Source organism: Nilaparvata lugens, chromosome 2, assembly GCF_014356525.2.
Source record: "Nilaparvata lugens isolate BPH chromosome 2, ASM1435652v1, whole genome shotgun sequence".
NCBI classification, from domain to species: Eukaryota; Metazoa; Arthropoda; class Insecta; order Hemiptera; family Delphacidae; genus Nilaparvata; species Nilaparvata lugens.
In genome coordinates this window covers 45,022,062-45,050,001 of record NC_052505.1, presented here as the reverse complement: position 1 = coordinate 45,050,001, position 27,940 = coordinate 45,022,062, and the positions used below count along the sequence as shown (strand labels likewise).

Sequence of the window (27,940 nt, the reverse complement as noted above, 5' to 3'; positions counted from 1 at the left end):
GGTTTTCAATTAATATTAAAAATATTGTATTCATACAGAGTAGCCTACAGAGACAAAAAATTCTTAGAGTAACTGAAAAAATATTCAAAATATATCCATGAGGGAATAGTTCAGTCAATCTATTGTATTGCCTTACATTGTCATAGTAATTAGCAGAAGATAGGAAAGTTATACGAGATAAGAATTTAAATATTCAAATAAGGAAAATATTTGCTTTAGAAATTATACGCCGTAACGAACAACAAAGAAAAAGAGCACCTCAATCACTAAATCTACTGTAAAGCTGAATTTGTTATATTATATTGGTTTTTAAGTAAGTTATGAACTATTTATATTGTCATCATCCTCAACATTCAGCGGATGTGATTTGCACAAGTGACAATAACACCCCCCACCCCACCACGTGATTTAACAAATGTTGATGTTGTAGAGCATTTCAGTGTTGTGAATAACAGTGATATTCATTGATTAGCTATATAAAAGAACTATGACAGTATTAACGACCATTAACGGCTCAAATTATATATTTGTATATTCAGGCGTGGTGAAATTTCCTTTGAGGGACTCCCTAACAAAAAGCCATACGAATGTACTTTAATCATAGAGCAATGATGGAGAGATTTTTTCTATTCTTATTCTATAATAATATGGACGTAACAACTATTAACAATTTCACATGGAATTTATAAATATTATTCAATCTGTGCTTCTACTCATACTATGGTGCTAGATGATTAAAGCATGACATCTTATTACACTAATATGATCAACAATCATCCGGATAATTAAAAATAGTTAGTAGTCCACAGTATACTTGTATAGGGAAGTTGAATTTCACATTCGATCTCTGTGGTTGAGTTACAGTTTCTATAATATTAACTGTGTTTTCAGTTGATAATGAAATTGGAGAAAATGAATTTACCAACTTATAGTAATGAGAAAGCTTAACAACAATTGATAAGGAATACCTTCTGCTGAAACAATCTAATGATTTATATTCTTTTTACTATGTTATAATTATAAGCTTGGACTATAAATAATGTAAAACATGTTACTTGAAAAACTTTGTTCCAACTTTTCTGGCAGGAAAATTACCATAACAGCATCACAATCACATAGCACGCACATACTTGGTAGTTCAAGTTTCATTTAAATGGAACCAACGAAGTGTCAGCTTTCATTAAAACTAATTATACCTCCCAATTGGACAATAAAGAAAAATATAACCAATTCAGATGCTTTGAGAAAAATAAGTATTTATTGAAACACAACCAGAACTTTAGAGTTAGTCTAAACATTCATAATGTAACCCTAGCTCAACCATACTTAAAATAAATGAGATATAATACAACTTAGCAAAAATATTTCTACAATTTATTAGCAATAATTTGACATTTATATTAAATTAAAGTCTTGGACAGAAAACGTAAAGTATAATATTAGATTCCAGGAAATAAAGTGTAAAAGTCGTCTACTTATGTTTAAAAACACAAATTTTCAACACGAAAATGAGAACTTGCTCAGACACATATTGACACACAAATACGTTTTGTGTGAGTTTGCTTATAATTCATAGGCGAATAATATCATGTTTAGGATCAAATAATGTAATGTGATCGTACTCGAATTAATCTAACATACAAGACACAACCAACAAATCACATTCATCATCAAAAATCTTCATTCTCAGTTTTCAAACTCACGTTACAAAATTATCCTTGAAACAAAACACTCAAGTTATCTGAGGAAGTCATAACAATTGTCTGAATTAAGAAACTATCAGACTCAATCAAAGTTACGACTCTACCTGATATAATATTATTCTATAAATATTGCTTTAAATGATAAATTTCAACTCAACAAATAAAATAAATAAATGATAACTTGGAGGGATGATGGTGACGCGTGACAAGTTTTGCTGGCTTCCTTTATTGCTGACTATTGGAATGTTATCCACTGAATCGGAAATAAAACGACTCTATATTTTAAACTAATTTTTCGTGAAATATTAACTAACTAAACGATTGAAATTTTTCAAAACTGTCAGAGAACGGATTCAGAGCGAATTTTGGAGATATACTAACTAGTTTTGTTGATGGCACATACTTCGAAATAAATTAATCTTCTTGCTACTTACTCAATGAAACGGACCGAAAGCTACAATCTGTTATTTTTAGAATATACTTCACGAAATAATTGCGAAAAATCCATTTTTGTCTCGACGGATTTAAGGATAAGATTTCAATAGTAAGATAATAGCCCATTTGAGTGCGGGTTTACTTGCGAGCAAAGTGAAGGACAATATTGACATGTATTTAGTGTCCTACTGAGGATGTAAAACGAAAATGTTTAAAATCGATTGTTCATTCCTTCCGTTTCTGGCAAAAATGTCTAGAAGTATGTTTTTTCTAGGTTGGTCTAGAGTCTAGAGACTCGCTTTTTCGGTCCATATAGATTTCTTGTTCATTTTCAGATTATAACAACATCGTGCCAGAATGTAATAGCTGTTGATTAATGGTATTTTTTTGTTAAAGTAGTGGCCAATCTGGATATATTGTATGGAACTTTTTTCAGGTTACCATTTTATCAGTGTAGTAATATTAGCTACTTTAGTAATTTTGGTATGAACAACGAATTAATAAAATTAATGTTCTAGATTGCACATTATTGGAATACATTGATCGCTAGGGTCAAAGCATAGTGGAGCGGCAAAGATAGAGAGCATCAGAATAGGTAGATGGGTTAAAAAAATCATGTATCTGAATGCATCCGCTATCTATCGCTCCACTTTGTTCTGACACATTTGAATATACATTACTTTCAACAATCTCAGCTACTTTCCTTCGCCGTTCTACTATGTTTTGAACCCTTTGTTTTGAGTGGTTCGCCTAAAATTTGCTACTTAAATTACTGGGTATCAATTCCCGGAATAAGTTACATTCTGAGAACAATAACTCATTAGTCATTACGGTGATACATAACATCTTATTAGCGACTGTTACGTTAACGGCAGCACTCTGCACATTTAATTATAGAAAGTAACAAGTACCCTTGTAATAATTTTAATAATTAAACATTCAAGTAGCCCTATAAAAATACTCAGCACATTGTATACTAAATACTCAATGTTGCAATTCTATAATAATTATAGTATTGGGCAGTACTGCCAATTGTATGATAGGTAAAACTATTCACCTAGCTAGAGTGTTGTCCTAGGAGTGTGGAACGCTTATGTGAGCAGACAAGGTGATATATTTTCCTGTTTAGAAAAAAGTAATATGGTATGTGGCACACATTCGTTATACATTTTCCAATCTGCAGCCATTCGACTTTTTTCTAGCAAGTAGACTCACACTTTCAATAGCCGCAAAACGAAACACAGGCTTGGTGACGTTATTTATTGAGGCATACGAACACCAATTTCACTCCACATACATTTGTGATTGGCTAAGTCAAAATCTACAAGAATATTCTGTTTCAATCTTTGTGAAATTCTTGAGGTGGGTTCTCGTTTATGCGTAATGATTAGACGACTACATAAATACATTCTTTTGGCTCAAATGAGTGTTCACAAGTTCGCAGCCAGTGAAAGTGTGTACATTCTCGTAATCGCCAAACGTATTATTCGAATCATCACGCACAAACGAAAACCCACCTTTACAGAGATGAAACCTTATCCTTATTAATAAGATTTTATGCTGCATAAGAAAGTATTTACAATTAATTTTTATGCCATAAGGTGTTTTTTGTTATGTTACAACAAACAACACGGTATTATTCTTTGGATGCACTATCCGCTTTAGCAGCTCCGGCGAAAATTAACACAGTAGAATTACTGAACACAGAGAACTACGTAAAGAAGACTCCCAGGGAGTGTGAACAACTTCACATTAGCAAAAATAATAAAAAGATCACACCCATTCATGCTACTATTTGGACAGTACAATTTATTCATGGCTTTCGTTATTTGAATTACAAATAAATAGATTACATTATTAAAGAGCTTCAAGTCTTCCATCTGTTGAAGAACATACAGATTGCACCCAAGTTATAGCATTTTTCTAAACGCGAAAAGACATTCACTAATGAACACATTTAACATGTGCTTACACATCATGAATGGATGCTTGGTGAAACACAATGCCAAACATAATTCGTGTTTGTGCTGCTGTGCTAGTACAAGCGTAGTTTATCATTGCTTTCAAGTGGGCAGTCAAACATGACTGAGTGAGTGTTCGACTTTAGCACTGGATTTCATTGGAACATGTCTTTTTGACATTGTCAGTTTTATCAGTGCTTTTAAATGGGCTGTCAAATATGACTGTGTTTTTGACGTTAGCATTATATTTCATTGGCATAATTATGTCTTTTTGACATAGTCTTTTCAAACATTGCCATGTCGGAAAGACTGTGATTCTTGGACATTTTGATTATGACATTGGATGTTGACACGCGTTTTAAGAGACAGATTCTCGACGGGGTGGTTCAGACGGAGTGCCGGCGTCGTTGTCAGGACGAGTGGTGCGATCGATGCAGTTGTTCAGTCTTCTCCTTGAGACGCAGCAGCTCCTGCTCGATTTTGTCGGTGATGGCCTTGCGCGCCTCCTCGTCGCTGACCTTGAGCCGGCGGAGGTCGGCCACCAGGTCGGCAAAGTCGATCGGCTCGCCGAAGTTGAAGGTGAGCTTGTTGCCGGCCTTGGGGATGTATGGCGGCTCGTTGGGTAGCACGTCGTCCATGCCCAGATGCCAGATCGGCACCAGGATCGGCGTCACCGGCGACTCGTATATCATCCGGCCCACGCCCCACTTCATGCGGATGTACTCTTTTGTTATGTTCACCTTGCCCTCGGGGAACACATGAACCCAGTTGCCCCTGCTCAACTGTTCTATACAAAAGTTTACAGCGTCCTGCAACATCAATCAATACCATAGCATATTTCATTATCCCATAGGGTGAAACATAGTGGAGCGGCGAAGAAAGAGTATAACAGACAAAGTAGCTGTGAGTGTTAAAAAATGGCCTGAATAATAGTCAATCAATTTCAAAGTTGAAAAGAACAGAGCATTTTATCAAATGTATCGATCATATTTTTAATTATTATGTTTTGTTTTTTTTATTCTGTTTTCAACCGTCAAAATTTAAAATTCTTAGTTTTCGTTGTTTTTTAGTAAGAATGGACTAAATTTTAGAAAAGTGAAACCATAACTCTATTTCGGACTTTTAAAATGTTATCTAAATTTGGGAGAGAAATAGTACAAGGAATATCCTTAGTTTTTCTCTCCCAATCAGTGCTACTTTGTAAAAATTATGAATAAATTATAAAAAAAAATTGTTATCAAATTTATTACTAGCAGGTAACCCGCGTTTTGAACCGGGGAAAATTCGGTGTTGTAAAGGGTGAGTCATATTGAACTTCCCGGTTTTAAATGGGCGTTGCACGAAGAAGGGAAGTAGCAGAAGGGTGGGGATGGTGTTATTAGACGTGCCATGACATGCAGTTTTAGTGTGAGCAATGGCTTGGACGGGACAACATCGTGCGTTCGTAGTTGAAGAGTTAATTAAAAATGACGGCTCCATGATCACAACACAGCGTGCGTTCCGTTTAAATTTTGCTATTGGTCGACGTGATCCACACTGGCACTCGAGGGCTATGGAGTGGTCGTTCGTGTAGGTTTCGTGGGTTATTCTCAGCCCAGTAACGAAAATTCTGTTTGTTAACAGTTCCGGAGAGGTGAAAATGTGCCTCATCACTGAAGATCAAAACAGCACTGCGAGGGATCTGCTGAATGTCACGGCATAAATTTGTTCGTGTGTCTCTGACTGGTAATTCTTGCTCTTGCAATTTCTGATTGTTGGTCCGGTGGGAATGGGATCACGTCGACCAATAGCAATTTTTAATAAACTCTTCAACTACGAACGCACGATGTTGTCCCGACCAAGCCATAGCTCACACTAAAACTGCATGTCATGGCGCGTCTAATAACACCATCCCCACCCTTCTGCTCCTTCCCTTCTTCGTGCAACGCCCTTCCAAAACCGGAAAGTTCAATATGACTCACCCTGTAAAATGCAATCCTACGTCCAGGAAACATAAAAAAGTATTACTTTGTTCAAAATTACGTGGATAATCTTTACGAGTACAAGAGTTGAAAATTTCCAAAAAAAAACGTGATAGGTCTCGAACTCGCAACCTTATATTCATGAACCGCGCTCGCTACCAACTAAGCTATGGAGTCACATGAAATAGGTCTGTCTGCTTGGTTGGGCTTCTATAGTTACGTAAACTTTATATCACAAATTGAATAAATTTGTTTTTATTATTAGATAAGAATTGATTGACTAATAGCAAAAAATAAGCCTATGTCCATTCTCGGTGAACTCAGAATCTTAATGCAAAATTTCAAGTTAATCAGTAGTTCAGACGTGATTCGTGTATTTCCTATCCCATACATGTTTAAGACAATTATCTCATTCATTATATTATATATAATTGCCTAAATATAAAAGTTACTCATTTTATCAGTTGAAAATAGCAGAACATTTCACCAAGGATATCTATGAAACGATATTCTTGTCATCATATTTATTATTATTTTACTGTATGAATTTATCTCAGGTATCAAGGAATTGAATTTATCGTTATGTATTTATTTGATTATGTACTGGATCATCATTGTAATTTGATTGCCAAAAAACTTTGAATTGAAAACTATTATTTGATACATTTAATCAGGCTAATCCTGATTTTTCATACCCAATCATTCCATGGGTTTATGCAATTGATGATGAATCATTAGATTGGTGTGAAATTGCAATATTGCAATAGCTGTCAGAGTATTTTATACAGGTGATACCTGTCACACAGTGAATATTTAGACAAAATTACCTGTTTGATATATCATGTACGTGTCCCTAAGGGGATATCTTAAAGACAATCTATTACACACACACACACACACACACACACACACACACACACACACACACACACACACACACAAAATGCAACAACCCATAATCTGAACGAAAACATTTAGATGGAAATAAATGAGAGGTTACATTTATTTAAATGCTAATGGATATATAATAATTTATTAAACGAAAATCTAAACTAATGCTATCACCCTGAAGACTTCTACCAATGTTACTTCTAGTTGCTCTACCGTTGTCAATATCTACAGTACCTAACAGAAGTCTTCAGTTAAGTGATTGGACGACACGACTGAGTTTTTAAAAATTGAAACTTTATTGACACTACAACTACAGAAAATACCGAATTAAAGAATTTCGGGAGCCGAGTGCTCTCGTCAAGTGATTGAGTAGAACTGACTGAAAATAATTAATTGAGACATAAAGAAGACAATGCATAGCCAGCTATATTCTATAACAATAGGGTTGTATACTACTACTATTAATAGATATTTAACTCCTCCACCCCTAGACTGAAGCTGTCCTCAGCGATCAGAATTTTGGATTTGGAGGCAAGGCCCAAGAACAAACGTTGGGGCTTGAGAAGTTGCTGCTACATTAACATTTCTACAATTATTTTGTAAAGAAGTTACATATTTAATAAAGTTATATAATTTAAATACAATAAATATACTAAGAATAACAATAAAACATATAATAAAAATCCAAATATATTAAGTATCGTATTTTGCAATGCTAAGTTCTTCTATTGCTACCTTAGTAGTGGTTCAATCTTAATATTCGCTTCATGAATAATATTAAATGGAAAGTTTGTTTTCAATTTACGAAATGGTACTTCAGATGGGATTGATATATCACTTTCCCAATACTCATGTATGTTAGGATGTTCGAATAACTGTTCTGACTTATTAAGATACAATAATTGAGTTGATTTTGGATATAATGTAGTGTTCTGATTGTCTGATAAAATAGCTTTGTCAATTTTGATAATTGGAATGAATTTTACAAAAGAAGCTAATTGTTTACAGTGTTCTAATTTCTTATCTCCTAACACTTCACTTATACACTTATTTTTATCACTGTCACATTTCTGCAGTAGTAGTTGTCACACAAAAATTCACATTTACCAGATAAAATTTCGTCATATCTCAGGATAAGGGAAGGATATTCATGAATGGTGGTAACTTCAGTATTACGATAAAGAGGATAGGATAATAAGAAGGTCCATAAGTAGGTGATTTTAAAGGAAATTCTATAAAGTGGGATATATATTCTTTATATATTGAGCAGTGTACCTTTGCTAATTGCCATAACACTTCTGGTTCTTCAGAAATCAAGTTTACATTAGATTCAGAAATAATATTTATTTCCTTATGGGATAATATACTAGAATGTAGAATATTCAATCTACAAAATTCCAAACTAGTATCTAAATCACTTATTTTATTAAAGAACAAACTGAATGAGCTAAATAAAAGGGAAAATTGCTGGTTCAGCAGTACAGTCGTAGTTTCATTTGAGAGTTTTGAAATAATTAATAATTTTCAAATTATTCGCATGAATCTTTTTCACATCAGCATTAGAATCGTCAATGAGCCTTTTGTTCACTGAAAATTGATTCTCAATATTATGCTGTAAGCGGTATTCGTTTGACTGAACTTGAAATAATATTTTGTCGTATTTTTCTTTGTCGTTCGCATCCATGTTACCGGTTACCCATGAAATAGCTGAGCCAAGTCCATTGAAAAGTCCACGCTTATTTCTATTTTGCTGATATTGATGTGATCTAGTTTTGTTTCTGTGTATTTTAAATGCATTGTTATGACGGCCTTGATCGATATTGTGTTCACGCAAAGTGAATATTGGTCTTTTGATAGTATTTAATTCGATACGCAACATATTTACATTAATATTATGCATGTATGTGAAGGTTTCATTTATTACGAATGAGTCCTGAATTTTGATAGGAGTGATGCCTGTTGTTTTACTTAGATGAGTGAATCTATATCTATGCGGGTTTGCTGGTGTTAGCAACGCCACAGCATCAGAAGAACAAACATTGTTACCTCAAACACATAAATTAGTTGATTTCTTTTTGTTTCGAGCTCGCTTCACTCGATTCGGGTGAAGTTTGAAGGGTCGTTTCTGAATCGCTCTTGGATTCGTGGCTAATTGAGTTTCCTTATTGTAGTTCACTTTGAAAAATTTGGGTTTGTCCTTTTTATTAAACGTAGTCTTTATGAAGGGTTCGTTAGGCATTTCAAAATCTTTTTCTCTAGTTTGATTTAAGCGATCAGTTCTATTTTGTTTTTCTTGTCCTACTTCATCTTTTACTAGTTTGTGAATAGTTTTCAGTTTTTCTAGATAGGCGTTTGTTCTTTCTTCAGCAATAAGGGCTTCCGTTATTTCATCAACATATGGATTTTTCGATACACCAAAAGTCATTTCCATAGGAGTTAGTTTCAAAGTTGAATTTGTGTTATTGAATGCGATAATTGCAAGTTTCATATTATCTTCGGGTTTGTTGTCTTTATTTTCCATTTGTATAGCATTAAGGAGTTCAAGAGTGTCGAGTTTGCTCGTTCTAATAAACCCTGGGAATGTGGATGTCCCGGTGTTATATAATAAGGTCCTACCTTATATAAACACAAAAAATCTCGATGTCCAGCATTGTCGTTTGATTAAAAGCTCTTGAATCAATTTTATAGATAGTACTGATAGTTGATTTGAAGTTCAAGCTCCTTAGAACAATGCTACAGTCATTAATAATCTTATGTCTAGCATCGTCAAGATCGTGAATTTAGAGGATTTGCAAATGAGTGCCCAAAGTTGGGTGTACTCCGTGAATCAATGTACGAGTGAGAGTTGCGTTCAACTGCTGCATTAGATTAGTCAAAAGTTCACCTTGGATACCATCTAGTTTATATTTAGTCAAAACAGTTGTGCGTTTTTCATCAAGGCGATTAATGAATTCGATCGGGTGTTCATTGGAATAGGATTTCATGAAAGTAATTTCCGCAATTAGGTCTGGAACGGACCTGTTGTCAGCGAAGTTTGCTTTTAGAGCCGCTATCAGCTCTGTTACAGTTGTACAATTGTTATTAAAAACAACTGATTCTGCGGGTCCTGAAAGACGGCTTACGGCTGCCCTGAAAAGGAGCCAGTGATTTTATGATTTTTCGACAATGTTTTCACTGCAATAGGACACTAATAATTCATTACAATTACTAATAAAATGTGGTAGCTTATAGCAAGTACCATCATAATGGGGTATGAATTTAAGAATGTCATGAGGAATTTGTTTCGAGATATTAGGCATTGTAGGGTTTGGTTGAGGAAGAGATATAACGAAATTACTCACAGTCAATTGAGGTTGGTGGGTGATGTTCCGGTTGTCGTCAGCGGCGTCGGCGTCGGTGTCGTCTTCTCCTTCAGATGATATAAGGACAGCAGGAATCCTTCTGTAGGTGACGAGATCTCGGTCCCTCTGTAGAGTCCTCTCGTCTCCTGCGGTGGCCAGCGTGGGGTTGAACTAACTGCAAGGCTGGATACGGTTTCAGCGAGATAGTGATAACAGCTTGATGGTGGTTTTCCATTCAGAAGTACTTGAAGTTGATTTCGTTTTTGTAGTTTGAGTTGATTTGCACTTATTAACACTGGTTGTTCTTGTTGAAGAAATTTTCGAAAATTTGAGTTTACTCTGATAACACTTGACTTTGTTTTCTCGTTGGAGAATAATTTTGTAGTTGAGTGGGGTGTAGATTAAGTCGAGTCACTTTCACTATGAGTTTCTCATTGGAGAAAAATATATGGGCTGGTTCACGGATGAAGAGGTGAAACTCAAAGTTTTTTCGTTACACAAGTGGCATGAACCAGAAGGTTTGACAAACCCCCAAACATCAGTTTCTTCTTTAAGAAGAGAAATAATTTTTTTTTCAACTTTAAAAACTGAAAGCTGATCAGACAGTTTTGGCTGACAGAGTAAAGACGCTGAGGAGAGGTAGAAGTGGGGCTAGCATTCTAGTCTCCCCTCCAGCCAGCTAGTGGAAAAAGCTTTCCACTTTCCTTCTGAATAATTTCACACACTTTTCCATCGCCTACCTCCAGAGACAGACCAAGCTGACCCGTGGCTGGACATCCCCTAGTTTTCCATTCAGACCATGGCAACTTAGGATGGACATCAACTGTATAACGGTATCGTTCCAATTCCAATTTATTTTTCCATATTGTTTTAATTTTTAGAAATTCCAAATTAATTATGCCTTGAATCATGTTTTTAAAACTTTCATATAACTTGTTTAAATAAAAAACACAATAATCAAATAGTCCAACACAATTCTGTCTAACGTTTTGTAAAATCATTGGCAACAAGTTTATTTTAATTTTTCAAATTGATTAAATTCTCAAAAATCCATAACCTTCCTTAATTGTTTTGTATTAAAATAGAAGTAGCATAACTAATTTTATAAAACCAAAATATGTTTAAATCTCACAGAAATTTCTCCATTACAATAAAATAAATCTGACTCATAAAACTAATAAAAATGTCTTCCTTTCAAATTCCAAAAAACATCTAGTTGATAATATTAAAAAAAACCCAACTGCTTTTGCTCTACCATCAAATGCTACGCAACAACAATTTTACAGTGTTCCCGTCTGGGAGCTGGTGGATCGCCCCCTTTTTTTCAAAGGTTTTTAATGTGGTAATTGAAATGATTGATTTCTCTATATTTGCTCAATTAGTGGTATCATTCGAGGAGTAAGTTGAGATGTCTGAACTGATTGCTAGTACACATGAGTCATTGATTGTTTCGATTCCTTCCTTAAAGATTTTTGAACATGTTTGATTATATAATTACTTTTACAAAACATGTCATCAATAATTAATTACAAATGATGAATACCACTGTTCAATCAATTAATGTCACACAAGATAAAAAGTCTTGTATCCGTGTTTAATGAAAGTGGATGGATACAACGATAAAACTTTCCGTGACGTAAGTTCGGGTGCCAGTTAAGTGATTTGACGACACGACTGAGTTTTTAAAAATTGAAACTTTATTGACACTACAACTACAGAAAATACCGAATTAAAGAATTTCGGGAGCCGAGTGCTCTCGTCAAGTGATTTGAGTAGAACTGACAAAATAATTAATTGAGACATAAATAAGACAATGCATAGTCAGCTATATTCTATAACAATAGGGTTGTATACTACCTACTACTATAGATATTCAACTTTCGACTAGGTACTGTAGATATTGACAACGGAAGAGCAGTTAGAAGTAACAGTGGTACACAATAAATCCACTTCAAGGTGGATGACACAATAAATTGGATTTTTGTTCAATAGATTACTATGATAAATAATTGATTTTTTGTAATCCTATGATTATGTTTTTTATCATTGATGAATATAAATAGATTATTAGATATCTCAAGATTTTCTACACTTTCTGTACTTTTAGAGTTTTCATTCCAGGCTGTGAACACCGAATGAGAGCACAAGCTTGCAACGTCATCTAACAGAGTAAAGAGGCACTTTTGGACATTTTGACTGTAAAAACATAAATTATGTACTGATTAGATTGCATGTTTTTCATTAATAACTTAATAGTTTTTAATTTATTGATAAAAATTAGTGTATTTTCAAATTTACCGTTTCCCTGCACCAAGCTGTTTACAGGCATATCAATATAAAACATGATGCAATGAGTAGAATACATAATACAAGGTTGGGCATACAAGTTTTTTAACTTTTAATTACAACTTTTTATTTGGTAGTCCTGGATTAACTCGTTTGCAATTATACGGTGGAGTTAACACCATCTAAGTGGAGATTTTAGGAAGTTTTCATCATTCTTATTTCATCCACCATCATGGAGTGGGAGATGACACAACACAAGATTTCTGGCTAGGCTAACTTTCCTATATCATTGCTGTAGAAAATGCAGACTTTCAGACAAGAGAAAGAGGTCGGCATTAGGTCGACATTAGGTCAGCTGCCTCGCTTCTCGCATGATAGTGTTAAACAAATGTTGAAAGAAACAGCGCATGCTCACTTTATTTCCATCACGCTGCTGCAACATCAACCTTATTCTAGTGACTGAAACTTCTTTGTATTTTGTATATTATATTATATTTTGTGCCTATATAAACATTGCATGTATAAAGTTCATTTTTTCTTCACCAACACTCTCTCCAAAGTAATTTATGCATAAAACAATTGACTGTCGGCCAAGTGCATTGTTGAAATGAACACGAGACTCACTAACTGTCAGAGGCGACTGCCCTTGAGGTTGCAAGTTTGCACAACCCCCAACAAAACCGACAATAGAAAGAGACTTTCCTTTTTTGAAAACTTCTTTATAACACTTCAATATGATGGTCATATTATTAAAAATTATTTTCTCAATTCCGAAGAAATTTATACAGCAGAAAGTCCAACATTTTGAATTCGTGCGGTCCGAAGAAGGAATGCATAGCAATATTGCAACCTCCTATGACGCGTCACTTATATGGGAGAAGAACATTTAAAGCTATAAAGTGCTGGAAAACCAGTGAAAAAATTGATAATTTCTGAGTAAACTGAGGGTGTGAGCGTGAGCACAGAGGTCAGGCGTTCCGAGTTCCGTCGTACTGCAAACTGAATACCTAGGTCTTTTATCTCATTTTTCTTCAATTGACAAATCTAACTTACTAGAATACTTGTATTTCGGACACCATTTTGTCCTTGAGAAGAAATTAGAACACAGTACTCGGAACACCTGATTGTTCCTGGACTGCACACACCATCAATCTAGAAACTTATTAGTGTTCCAAGACTTGAATTTAGTTTAATTTAATAAATTTAATCAAGTGTACGAATTAGTTTTTCATATATTTCAAATGCAGAATTTGGTGAAAAACATTGAAATAATAGTTGAATTAGTTGAAATTAAACTTACAAATAATGGCAAGGAATTGAATACCATTTTAAAACTTCTAGCTTCAGAATCGACAATTGAATTCTATTTTTCTTTGCTGAGGGTGATGCTCGGTGTTTCTAAAGGTGCATACAGATTTACGCGCCGCGAACATGAACAATTCACTTTTAATCAGCTGATGCCAAGCTTTTTATATCTGTATCTTACCGTTTCTGTAAAAATACAGATATAGACAGCTGATTAAAAGTGAATTGCTCATGTTCGCGGCGCGTATATCTGTACCCACCTTAAGAACACTAAATACAGCTCTACAGCTGTTTTGAATAATTTATTATGAATGATGAAAATTGTAGTCATATTTGAAGCACTCTATACATCGGAATATACATGTAGTGTTCATCCTTGGTACTATTGAATACGTGTTTCTCTGCCTTGTTTGATGGTTATGATCTGCCAGTCTTATGTGTTCGTTGTTTCTCCTCATTCGCGTGATGATAGCCTGGATGTAGAGTTGTCTTACACTCAGTACTTTACTGTCCTTGAAAAGAATGTTCGTGGGGAATTGATTCTCCTTGAAGCCTATTATTTTTAGTATTCGTTTTTGAAGTTTATAGAGAGGTTCAACATGTGTAAAATTCGTAGCTCCCCAGATAATTATGACGTATCTTAAAATTGATTGCACTAAAGAAAAATAAACAGTTTTTAATGTCTCATAGTTGAGGATTTTACGGAGTTGATAGAATTTGTAGAGAAGCTTCCTGATCCGGGTAATTGATAGATTAATGTGCTTGTCCCATTTGAATTTGTTGTCCACTATTGTTCCTAAATATTTTATTTCATTGACTTGTTGAATTGAAGGGCAATCACACGGGTTGTTGGTGCTTCCACAGTGATGCAGGATTATTGAAGAATCCGGTGGTCTCGTCCGTTCTGTCAGAGAAAAGGCTAAAAATTTCGTTTTTGTTGCATTTACTGTAAGCAAATTTTCTCTTAACCATTTATCGACTTTGATCAATTCTTCCTGTGCCAGATTAAAAACTTCCTCCCAGGTGTTTCCTTCAAATAGTATACACGTATCATCAGCAAAAGCTATTACTCTTCCTCTTATCTTAATTGAACATAGCTCATTTGCATATGCCAAATACAGAATTGGCCCAAGAACTGTTCCTTGGGGAATCCCAAACTTCATCGTTTCCTCTGAACTGAGATGTTCTTCAACTTTGACTTTTTGACGCCGGTCACAGAGGTATGATCTAAACCATGCTAGAGGAACTCCTCTAATTCCCATGGCTTCTAATTTCTTCAGCAGCAAACTGTGATTAACAGTGTCAAAAGCTTTTGCTAGGTCCAGGAACACTGCTGCACATTTTTTGTTATTTTCTAGCTTATCTGTGACAAAATTTGACAATTCTAATACCGCATCTTCTGTACTCCTCCCCTCACGAAAACCAAATTGATTCCTAGATAGTAAGTTGTTTTTTTCCATGTAATTCACAAGACGTTTCTTTACCAGTTTTTCCAAAATCTTAGAAATATTGCTTATAAGTGAAATAGGCCTGTAATTGGTGGCATTTGTTTTGTCGCCTCCTTTATGTAATGGTCTAACACATGTCTCTTTCATAGCTTTTGGAAAAATTCCTTTTGACAGACTTAAATTAAATATGTGAATTAATGGTTTTACAATTACATTTTTTATCGACTTCAATGTTCTATTATTGATTCCATCAAGTCCTGGAGCACTGTCATTTCGCAAACTACTAATAGCTTCAAGAAGCTCATCTTCAGTTACTGGGTGAAAGTAGATGGAGTGTAGAGTTCTTGTAACAGGTTTATATTGGGATATGATTGGTCTAGTGGTTTTCTTAAGGAATCTATTATTGTCTCCGCCATTTCTTCACCTACATTTGTGAAAAAGTTATTCATGTGGTTGAGCACAGTTTCTGGATTTTCCTTTAGATTGAAAATCCTATCATCTATTTTAATAGCATTCAATTTCATTTTTGTTTTTGATTTAGAGTCAGTAGCATCTTTGATTACTTTCCACATTTTTTTATTATCCTTTCCAGCTTCATACAATTTCTCTCTATAGTATTGGTCCTTTGTTTCATGAATTAAAGCTGTGAGTGTATTCCTATACCGACGATAGAAGTTGGTTAAGTTAATGTTGTTTGGGTCTTCCTTTCTTCTTTTGTTGAGTAGATTTCTGGTTCTTATTGCTGCTACTATACCTCTGGTGATCCATGGTTTGATGGGTTTGTACTTCTTCTGCCGCCGATGCTGCTTGATATTATTTTGTATATGTTGTCTCAGAGTTGATAAGAAGGTGTCATAAGATGTATCTGGATTATTATCTTCTAAAACATGAATCCACTCCTCATTCAGTAGTTCATTCTTCAAGCTATTAATGTCTATTTTCTCGTTTATTTCATGTGTTCCAGTTTCATTTGCACTATTTCTCGAAATATGTTGCACTCCTAGAATTGTGGTGAAGTGGTCAGTTATTGTTGATTCATAAATGATTGGAAAAAGATTATCTCTGGAGTTGGTAGCAATGTGATCTATGCAAGAAGCAGTTTCTGTTGTAGTTCTGGTTGCTTGTTTAATGCAGAGTCTGAGCCCATGCTCGCTTAGAAGATCGCAGTAGTCATTCAATTGATGATGTGGACGAATTTGAAGGGTGTTAATATTCATGTCTCCGGCACATATGACTTGTTGCCCTCTTAATTCATTCAGGATCGATTCCAAGTCACTCAGGAAATCTGTAATATCATTGAAGGACGGTGATCTGTATATTGCAAGGATGTTCCACTTTTTGTCTGCTGCATCCAACCGAATATGTAGGACATTTGCCTGGTTAATATGTAGCTCAACACATTGTACATTTATACTATCTTTAACATAAACAACTACACCATCATTTTGTAATGGGTTGTTTATGGTGGAAAATACATCATATCCTCGAATGGACTGGAGTACAAATTCAGTCCTAATCCAGCATTCGGTTAGAATAATAACATCAAAAGAAAAATTAATGTCGCACAATTGAATCATCAGCTCATCAAAATTTCTTCTGATACTCCTTATATTGAGACAGAAGATGCTCAAATCACAAGAACTCAATGCTGCACAAAGTTGTTGACTGTTGTTGATCACTTCATCGTTTATTTCTTCAAAATAATCAAGATCCTCGAAGCTGAGCAAATTTGATAAGTTGTTGTTACTCATTATTTAAACTCTCATTAATCCCTTCCATGTCTCTTTCATTCCAGCTTAAGAGAAACTCTTCACTAACATCCTTTAGTTTTCGAATTAGGGTCAGCACTAAATCTTCTTGCCCTGTTGTGATATATCTGAAGGTTTGTGTGTGTCTGCTCATTGCTACTATTACATGTTGTGTGCTGTTATATATTCCAAGTTGTTTTTTATTGTTCCTTATCAGAACTACATTCTTGTGAGTTAAGCCCTGTGCTTCATGAATTGTATGGACTTTAACTGAAGGGTGAAGTTTTGATTGCAGCTCTTCTAGCACTGTTTTCTTCTCGAGCTGAGTGAATGTAAGAATCAGAGTGTTAGGTTCAAGTGGTCCAAGTTCTCCATTTGTTATTGGAGGTCTGACGGATAACAGGACCTCATTTTTCGTACTAATGTCCTGGTAGTAGCTGGAAAGGATGTAGCAGACGTCTATTGGACACCTTCTAGTTACTGTTTGATGGATTCTCTTCTCACAGAGAGATGAAATGTGTGACCATTCAGCTGTTAATTTACTTCTCTCTATGTAAGGTATTTGGTTTGAATCTCCTAGCAGAATAATCTCAGAAGCACCAGCGAGAGATGAGACAAATCCCACGAAACCTGCATGCATTAATACTGCTTCATCTATGAAAACACGTTTGTACTGCTTTTTTGATCCGTTTATTATAAAAGATGAAACTGTTCTATAATCCTGTTTAATTATTCTTTCATATTTATTTTTGTGAATTCTATTCACCTCTTGCCTAATTTCATTTATTCCAGCTCTTGTCTGACACAAAATGAGATCTTTACCTGGTGTATGTTGCTGAAGGATAAAGTGAGTTTTACCACACCCTGGAACTCCATCCATCCAAGTTATTTTTGGCATCTTACAATTTGTGATGTCAACTTTTAGAATATTCTTCAGCAGCTCAGCATTCAGCATGATTTGGGTGTCTCTACTGACTAGAATATACTTTTCCTTAGTTAAGAATGACTTTGTTGTTTCATTGTAGGGTACGTATTTTCCTTCATTTTCTAAACAGAAGCCCATTCGATATGTAGTGGATGTCGGCCACAGGAAAGTCTTAAGTCGATTGTCGTAGATGTTCATCTCGTTTCGCCTTATCTCTTGAATACATGCTGCTGAAGAAGAGATATTACTATTCAGTGATGATAGTACTCCCCTATATAAATCCGCATTCAGAACATCATACTGTTGAATAAAGTTCCTGAGTTCTATCATACTGTTCAAATAAGCATAAAGAATAGAATCATACGGTAGGTATCCTTTTGGACAATCTTCAGAGCCATCGTTTTCATGTGGTATATCCAAGAACTTTAGATTGTTTATTCCTCTGTAATAGAATACATAATTCAGGTTTTTAGTTTTAATTACTAAACTTAAAATGTCCAAGCATGTAAACTCGGAGTCAATATCAAAAGAATCTATTCCAATCGTAATGTTGTATTTATTTATCGATGCATATTCGTCTATTACCAGTAAGAGGTCACGGATACCTAATTGAGCCTCATTGTTATTATTTTGCGCTAATATCAATGTCAATGAATTTTTAACAAGATGAAAACGAATTGAGCTATTATTTACGTTCCGTAAATAAACAGTAGGTAAGCTATTGTATTCATCTTGACTCAGCGTTTTCTTCTTGATTGAATGTGCAACGCCTTCTGAAATACGTAAACAATTTTTATTCCAGCGAGCTAATGATAAATTAAAATCTGTATATTGACCAAAGCTGAAAATCAAAGACGTCCTACTTTTCGCTGACTGTTTTATTAATTCTGTTTTTTTAATAGATGATAGGAAATCTTGAATATCTATTTTTATATTTGATGCTGTGAATTTATTTGATGATTTTGAGCTGGAAATTCTATTTTTAATCTTTTTAAGCACTTCCATAATTTGTTCGATCAATTGATTGTTGCAATGCTTTCACATAGCTGGGACACTTTAGATAGTTTACTTTGTGGTCTGAGGGTTTATCAGCTCTTTTGCAGTTAAAACATACTGGAGGTTTATCGATTGAAGGGCAGGTTTTGATGTTGTGCCCTGTGATGGAGCAATGACCACAGATATCTTCTTCCTTTTTACAATGTTTTGTGATGTGCCCATAGACTTGACATTTATAGCACCTTTGCACTGCATGATAATCATTAACTCTACATGATGTCATATCTATAAATATTTTTTTCTTATTAATTATTGCTTTCCTAATTTCGGGTTCACATTCTACTACCCAATGCACGGAATCCTTGTTTTTCGGCCCTAATTTGAATGATGGCTTGCAACCTTCTTCAAATTTTTGTTTTTCTATTCCTGAATTGACAAAATTTTTGTTATATATTTCTTCAGTTACCTCTTTGTTAGTGAGATCAGATGGAACATCATAAACAATTATCCTGGGTTTTTTATTTTGGGGCTCAGTTATCTTGATTTGATCATTATTCACAGCTTTATTCTTCAATAATTTCTTTTTGTCCTCTAGAGAATCCAGAACAATGAGTAAACCTCCTCCTCTAACGGGTACTGTCTTTTTTATTTTAATGTTATCCTTTCTCGCGATGTTGGTTTTCAGTGTTCCTTTTATTTTTTCACTGTCTTGTTTCTCATTACCGGTGGAATTTGAGGGTTTAATTAAGACTACCTGTTCTTTCGGAAGGATTTTCCTGACTTGATTATTGGACTGGGGATCGCTTGAAGTAGCTTTTTTCGGTAGTTGTATCATGTCTGCGTAAGTAATAGGCCTGTCTTTATTTTTAATTTCCTGAACAGATTTGCTTATGTCCTGTAATGAGTCATGAATTTTCGGATGCCCTAAAGTATCACTTATTTGGCTAATAGTAACTGCTCTCGTTTCTACTTTCACGATTACCAATGCTAATTTTTGAACTAATTCTAAGAAATTATCATATTCGGCTCTGGAAACCTTGTTTTTTTTAAATTCTGACGAAGCCCATTCCTTGAATTCCGAAGAGATACTCTTCATGTTCATTATGTCTGTGTTGAATTCACTCAGCAATAATTGTTCAACAGTTTCCATTTTACCTGGTTGTTCTCGTACTTTGAGTCCTTGGTTCCCTGGAAAGTTATCCTCTTCTTCCTCCTCCTCGAATTGCGGGATCAGTCCATCCGGTGGTTTGGTTGGTGACCTCATCTATCCGACGACGATGACGTATGAAGATAGCTGCTGTATGGTTATGTTCCAGTGACCCACTTATTGATGAACGATGATTGTTTTGAAAACTATCACTACGGTGAAACTAAACTACTAAGATGTTTACTCTACGAGCGCTACTGTAAGAATGAACTAAAGATATAAACTAGGTAATGCTCTGAATTGGTTTTAAAATCTATCACAATTTCAAGTTTGAGACAAAAGCGACACGCTAATTTCAGCAGAAGCGTATCCGAAATGGGCCATTGCTCTGACTTATGAGCATGCCATTACTGTATTTTATTCACGAATCAATAGATTCAATACTTTGCGTTCATGGGTAAGTCTATAGTCTTCTTATAAGAATAAACAAAATATCATTTTGAGCCTTAAATATACAAAATTTAGCCTTTTTTATTCACTAAAAGGTAGCCTTAATAATAATAATTAACCATGCCTGAATAAACCGGATATTAAATAATTAATGAACTATTTCTATTCGTCATTTTATAACAGAATATTTTATAATACGCCTGCTATTGATTGGATGCAAAGATACATTTTTGAATCTCAATAATAGCATTGGCATTTTATACTCAAGATTACTCAACACAAAGAATTGATTTGAATTGAGTGCTTGATATACAGTCGATAAAAGTGTAAATAATTCCCTTTTAACGATCATTTTTCAACTGTACAGCTTTTAAAATACAAAGATACAAAAAAGAACATACATGTACAGTAATTTCGAACTTTGTAATATTGAAAGTGAAATTTTACATGGGATTTAGAAATGTTTCAAAATCAAGCATAGGGTAAGAACCAGATACCTAAAAACACAGATTATTAGCACATATTTTCAAATATGGTTGCTCATTAAAAGAAGATAGGAACAATCTTCATGACGAATTATTTATCGACCATTTTTCAACAGACACTCAGAATAGTTATCAGATTGGTTAATATTCTCATCAACAGCTGATTCTCAGCCAATCAGAGGACAACTCTGAGTTTCAGCCGACAATAGAAATGCGCACAAAAACAAGCATTAAGTTATTCATATATCAAATATAAAAAGTATCGGGATGAAAAAAAGAACTTGTCTGAAGGAGGTTGCCTCATTTGATTGATTAATTGGCGGAAGATGGAATTACGTTGCAGTAATGAATCCAACCTCTCAAGAATATTGATTTTGAAATCAAGAGCAGAATAATATTCATTATTTATACAATAATGACAAAGCTCGGTCGTCAATTTTATTATTGTTTGAAGAAGAAATCTGACTTCTTCAACGTAATTTCAAATCTCTTCTTTACTACACATTTTTTGACACCTCTCACTTGATAATAGCTTCGACAGAAAAGAATAACAATCCTTATCAAAACTTTGGTTTGTCGTGTAACGTTGATACTTCTTAGGACAAATTCATTTTCAGATACTGTACAATAGAAAAGAATGATTTTGAGTTCTTATTGATCTTCCATTCGGTCTTATAAAAAAATTATTTGATTGAAATAAATTCTAGCTTTGAAGTTGAATCCATTGTCAAGAAGGCATTACTAGAGCCTAGAATCTAAAATTTAAATGATTAAATATATTTACTCCATATTCCTGGGTCGTCGAAGCACGAGTGATGATTTGAAACTGTGATTAATGGAACATTACTAGGCCTTGCTTCCAGAATTTTACTGAATGTTTCTGTATTGTAAGATTTTGTACTATTCATCCAACCTGTAAATTAATAAAATTACAAACATATAAATAACGAATTAATATTTTGTCATAAGAAAATTGTAATAAGATCAAAATACTGGTTGATTCTGATTAAGACTTGAAATTATGAAATCTAACAATATTATATACTGAATATGATTGAATCTTGATATTTAATAGATTTAGGTTAAAACATGAAGCATTGAATTAACAAAGAAAGATTAGAATAGTGATTAATAGGCTATTTCAATACGTTAAAAATTTTATGCATTGCGAAGAAGCATCACAATATTACTAAAAAATAAATAAATGGGCTAAATAAGAACGGGTCACTTCAATACAATCCATAAAAATAGTCTCCTAGTCTTGTGGTGCAGTCTTAATATAGAGCATAGTGCATAGCAGATGACGTGGTTAATGGGGAACATAAATTTGAATAATTTTTGTGAAGCACAATATTGAGGTCAATATAGGGAAGAAATAAAAAGGCTTTAGCATATAGAACCGGCATGAGCTATTTCCAATTGATTTTACAATAAACGGGTTGTGTAACTGTGGATGCTAGGTGGCAAAGTGGGTAATAATCCACTTAGTGACTGAGAGTTTTCATTGCAAAGGCTTCACAGCAGATCACTCGTTCTACTAGTGCATAAAAATTAAAAATAGGTGACAATAATTTAAAACTTGGTTAGGCCATTTTTGTTGAGCTGCAGTCTAGTATTAAGTTACAACCATTTCAATTAGAATAACTTGTTTTCAAAAAATACGTTTCTCTGTAATTACGAGCAAAATGTATTATTAAAAATAAAAATTACAATGGTAATTTTCTCACTTTAAGTTTGAGAGAATATATGCAATTATACATTTCCCCCTGTGAAATGAAAATAAAACTGAATGTAGATGATCTATCCAATCATGGAAACTCTTATTCATATGAGATTTGTTTAAAACTTTACCAAATGTTCAAATTATTTAATGATTTAAAAAAGAAGACAGATCAGTGATGAGATAAGACTTGATAAAAACGGAATAAAACTGTTTTATAACACATTTTTATCAACTGAGCATTATATTCATATTCATTTAGAAACTGGAATGAATAAATCATCCCAATTAATAGTATCATCACATTATCAATTAGAACGGCCATTAAAAAAATCAATTCTACATGAATTAGCTATTATTCAATTCAAGGCAGCTTTAAAACTGAACTTAAAGTAAATTGACAACTTGAAAAAGTGAACACATTGAATGGAAGCCTACAATACTCTTAAATAATGTTTAATTATATTATGAGACTTTGCTAGTTATCAATCATCAAATACTACTGCGTAGTTCAAATACACAATTCATTTAATTAATGAAATATACTACATAGATTACGAATGAATATTGTTTCTTCAACTAATAAGAGAATGATTACAAATTCAAAAAACAAATGAATTCTATGAATGATTGAAATTAGACGAGCTGAAAGTTAATGAACTGCACTTGAAATTTGAAATGCTAGTCACCAGTATAAACAAGTTATAGCGACGCATTGAAGACTGAGTATATATGGGAAATAGGAAGTGACCTCCGCTTAGTAGCAGTTCACCTCTGGCTTTGTTTTTACAAACAGTTTGAAAGATAGGCGGTTTTATCATCTAATGACAATTGATAACAGAAATGTAGCATGTGGCGGAGCCAGCTTCTGTTCAAGGAATTCAACAGCGACGTTGCAAAAACATATCAATAACAAATTCACCCTAACTTGTATTTCCGATACATTTTTTATCGATAGAGCTGAAAGGATTTTCGTTCCGATTATAATTTTTTTCGTTGAGTAAGCTGTAGAACAGATAAATTGAAAAACTGGAATATCAACAACTAAATTGGTTTTTGGCTATAGAAGGCATACTTAAAAACATTTTGGAATTTAAGGAACTTTATTTTACCTGCCTGAACTTACTATTCATTGAATAGATGTGAATAAAAGCATATGATTGTTTGCACAAACATTATCTTATGTTATATTTTATTAATAAAATTGATTAGGTACTTCTGTAATCTTATAAATGAACAATATTTTATATACTGTTTGTCAAGATTTTAAAATTATATATTTTTTTATTTCATATGATGCCCACATGAGCTTTTTGCTTATGTGTGGGTAATGAAAAGTGCGAGTGTGATTTGATGAGATGATTTAAAAAAATATGTGCAATTGCTGTCAGTATAATTCTGAAATGATTATTGTATTAATCAAATCGTCCATGTCCACCATTATTTGAATTGTAATTAAATTTATTCATCTACTTTCTAACAATTTTCTTATACAGCCAAAAAATAAAACATGAAGTTTTAATAGCATTCTTCACCAATTTTCGACACTCAATTAGTTTCTATTTTAATATAGCTGAAATAAAATCAATTTGAAAGTATTTTTTTATGATAAAAATCTCGCGTGCGAGAGTCCATCTCAAGAGTATCCCATTGGTATAGAACGTTTCAAATTAGTACATGGAGTAAGTCAACATTAAAAACTGGAAATTTTATGGAATTATTCTAACATTCAACCATTTATAATTAGAATAGAAAAACAAGAAGTTGTCATCCACTTTTTAATTTTTCCAAGTTCCAAAACAAAGAACCAATGTTTAGATTTCATGACATAGCCTGCCACATCTTACACCATGAAACCTGATTCTGTGATGCACACCTTGCAAAATTAAACAGCAGTTGATAACTTTAAAAGTATGCGCTTCAAATCGTCAGATAAATTACTGATAGGCTAATCAATAAATAGTTTACATTTACAAATCTACATAAAACAATTAATAACCTAACTTAGAAATAATACTTCGAAATTGTATGTTACATTTACAGCTACTACAATTATTGTCTTGATAAATTTGTTTTCTTGGAATTGATTTTCTGAAAAAATCTTTGTTATCAGGTGTACCTGGAAATCTGAGATAGAGCGCACTCCCTGATCTCAGATTGTAGAGCACAGAAATACGCCCAGAGGGATTTTGAATTATACATCCAAATGGTAACAATCGGAAAATATTGTTGATCAAAAACTGAAATTCATCAAAATTGATTTTTCCTTCAAATTTCACTCATTTTTGAAGAATCATAACTCAGCACTCATTGGAGATAAAGAGTTCCGAATGATCTCATTCTATTCAGAATTTCATGGTCTAAAAAAGGCAAGAGCAAATATTTCTGTACGATTACGAGATTTGGCAGAAATAGCTGAAAACTGGAAAATGAGCTGAAAATACGAGGGTTTTGGGCCACCCTGTATCTAGCACAAGGAAATTTTGCATGAAGAAATTGGTTCTGGACTTCTCTTATGTACCCAAATAATATATTAAAAAATCAGAACTACAATATAAATTGCAAGCACACCCCCTTCTTTATGTCTATATTGACTGGACTAAGAATTTTCAATACAGAGGTAAGAGTTTCACAATGAAATATTATTATGATTAGCTGCGGCCATTGCAGTAGCCTTAGATGATAAAAATTGATGAGAAGATGTTTACAAAAAATATAGTTAAATTGATTGACCATAAAGTTGACAATCACATATTATAAAAATTACACAAAAATTTAGAAAGCATAGGACAATTCACAATAAAGTTGAGATTCCTTATAATAGGATAGCTATGAAAAGAACTAATTGTAGATATAAGTCTACAATCACAAAAGTTGAGATAAAACTTGAAGCAAACTATTTAATTCTTATCTTCTTAAAATGTATGTATTCAGGGCTACTTATTTTAATTTATAAAATAACATCATAGTACCTTTTTTTGAAAAGTTTTCAATATGAAATAACAGATTAAAAACACAAATTAAAACGACTAGTTTCAATGTTTCACACCATTTTCAGGTTTTAAAAATAAATCTTCAATAAAAGATCTATTAATGATTTGGTCATTTTAAATATACAAATATAATCTTTATTCAATTCATATTGTTGAAAAAAAAATGTTTTTATAGTTTTGGTGAAATCAGGAAGGGAAGTTTTTCTCCTGGCATCATTAGGTATAGTTTTGGTCCTAAATATAAATGATTTTGCGAGAAAACTTATTCTAGGTAGATGTGATATGGTATAGGCTTACTCTTTTTCTTTCAGAAAAGCGAGCTCTGAGAAATCTATCATTTTATCCATCCATTGCTGTTATGCAAAAAGGAAGATTTTAAAACTTTAAATGTAAATAAATGTTGGATAATAATAGATTATTATTTAAGCTGATTTAATTATCAGCACTTTCGATGTGCTGACTTTTTGTATAAATGTGGACCAAGGTCTATGTGGCCAAATACGATCACCCTCCTGTAAGTGAGGTGAGAGGCATATTACGATTGACCCACATAGCGAAAGAGCGCACAATTACGTTCTTTAGAGGAGAAACAGAAGATTTCTTGATGACAACTCCAGATTCAATCCCAATAGCCTACTTAAATGGACTGGATGTATGTATTAGAATGATTGTTAATGTTTATGTCTTCCATTTTGTTTTAGTTACTATTCATGTTTATTTTTATACCTTGGGACAAGGAATCATTCCCATATGATGATCCTGAAAATAGAAATGACAACTGATTGATGTCTTGGAAGCCATGAGCTGAATAAATAGATTTAATTGAAGCCATTATTGACTTGATTGGATTGGGACAGTAAGTCCCATGACTAATATAGTTGGTATTTTAGTAAAATTAAACCCGCAAGATCCTGAATCATAAATAAAAAGTTCAATTTATTTATCTGACTGTTTGAAGTATAATCACTTAAGTTACGTATATCTTTGCTAAAAACAATAGGTTTTATTTCCTAAAAAAAATCCTTACAAAAGCAAAGCTAGGACATTTTAGAAGCACAATCAACACGACTACTCCATTAAATTTCTCAATCCCTACTCAATTTGTTTATGGCTTTCAATTGGTTGGTCACAATCTTTTTAATGCTCTCCAGCGTTCTAAAATAACGTTATTGTAGAGCATCTTTTAGTTTCAAGAGTGCACTTTTGTAAGAGTGCATGAACACAATAATTCAAAAAGGGTAAAAATGTACAAGGCATTTCCAGGATAATACATGTATTCTAAACTCACATAAGAAAAAACCTTTTTTTACGTGACACAATACTTGAAAAGATTCTCAAGTATTACCAAAAGTCAAACACATATTATTTGTAATAAGCATATTAAATGTGTTGTTACAATGGTGCTTACTTTCAAAACATTCATGAAGGTACACTCTACTAATCTAGTCTTGATTAGTCACTTGTTTAAGTAAAAATTGTGAAGAATGTCAGAGTTACGACTCATTAAGAGTATAGGCCTAATCAGCACCACTTACTGGTTATATTACTATAAATGTAATGAGTATAATTATAATAATTTACTTCAAATAAGACGCAGTTATACAGAATATAGGTTATGATTGGAATGAATAGCACAGTAACCTATAGCATGGTAAAACAGAATAGGTTAGAATTTACACAAACGAATAATTGTATCTTACACAATGAGGGTACTGAAGAGATGATTTAGAAGTATTAATGAAACATGGTAAGATAAGTATCTTAATGATTAATCAATAGAAGCAAAAGTTTAATGAGCTTACCTATTAATAATTTACTAAATAATCCCACCGCTGCGACAGTGAACGAACTTGCTATATTCCATAAATACATGTGTTTCCTAAGAACTGGAAAAATCCAGTCAATTTGATATTCCATCTTCATGAGGAAAACAATATGATACTCCGGAGAAACGGAGTAAAACGTTTCACCTTCAACACGACATTGCAAATTTTAAACAAGATTTCACAGCATGTAAGAAAATCAGGAAGCAACGAAGCAGTTTGATGTTCGTCGTTAGAGTCCTCGAGAACGCTCGAACAGCTGTTTCCAACAACCTTGTCTTTTAAGTCACAGCGCGCCTATTGTTCAAACTGCGAACTAAAG

At 33.5% G+C, this 27,940-nt stretch overlaps 1 protein-coding gene across 1 annotated transcript; it reads right to left on the bottom strand.

Moving 5' to 3' along the window:
- Window positions 1–295: 295 nt before the first annotated feature.
- Window positions 296–27,872, bottom strand: LOC111048367 (tafazzin homolog). Its single transcript, XM_039420094.1, has 4 exons — window positions 27,598–27,872; window positions 21,867–21,995; window positions 10,293–10,438; window positions 296–4,914 (listed from the first exon to the last, which is right to left on the bottom strand). Exons 1-4 carry the CDS (start codon window positions 27,716–27,718, stop codon window positions 4,510–4,512), a joined length of 801 nt encoding a protein of 266 aa, XP_039276028.1. The 5' UTR covers window positions 27,719–27,872; the 3' UTR covers window positions 296–4,509.
- Window positions 27,873–27,940: the final 68 nt, after the last annotated feature.

Excerpts from the sequence above, each read along its gene's own strand:
- LOC111048367 (XM_039420094.1), bottom strand. The coding sequence starts at position 27,718 with ATGAAGATGGAATATCAAATTGACTGGATTTTTCCAGTTCTTAGGAAA. Across the intron at positions 21,996-27,597 it reads ATTTAGTAAATTATTAATAG|GTTGGATGAATAGTACAAAA; the intron begins GTAAGCTCATTA and ends ATTAATTTACAG. Across the intron at positions 4,915-10,292 it reads CCCACCAACCTCAATTGACT|TTGCAGGACGCTGTAAACTT; the intron begins GTGAGTAATTTC and ends TATTGATTGATG.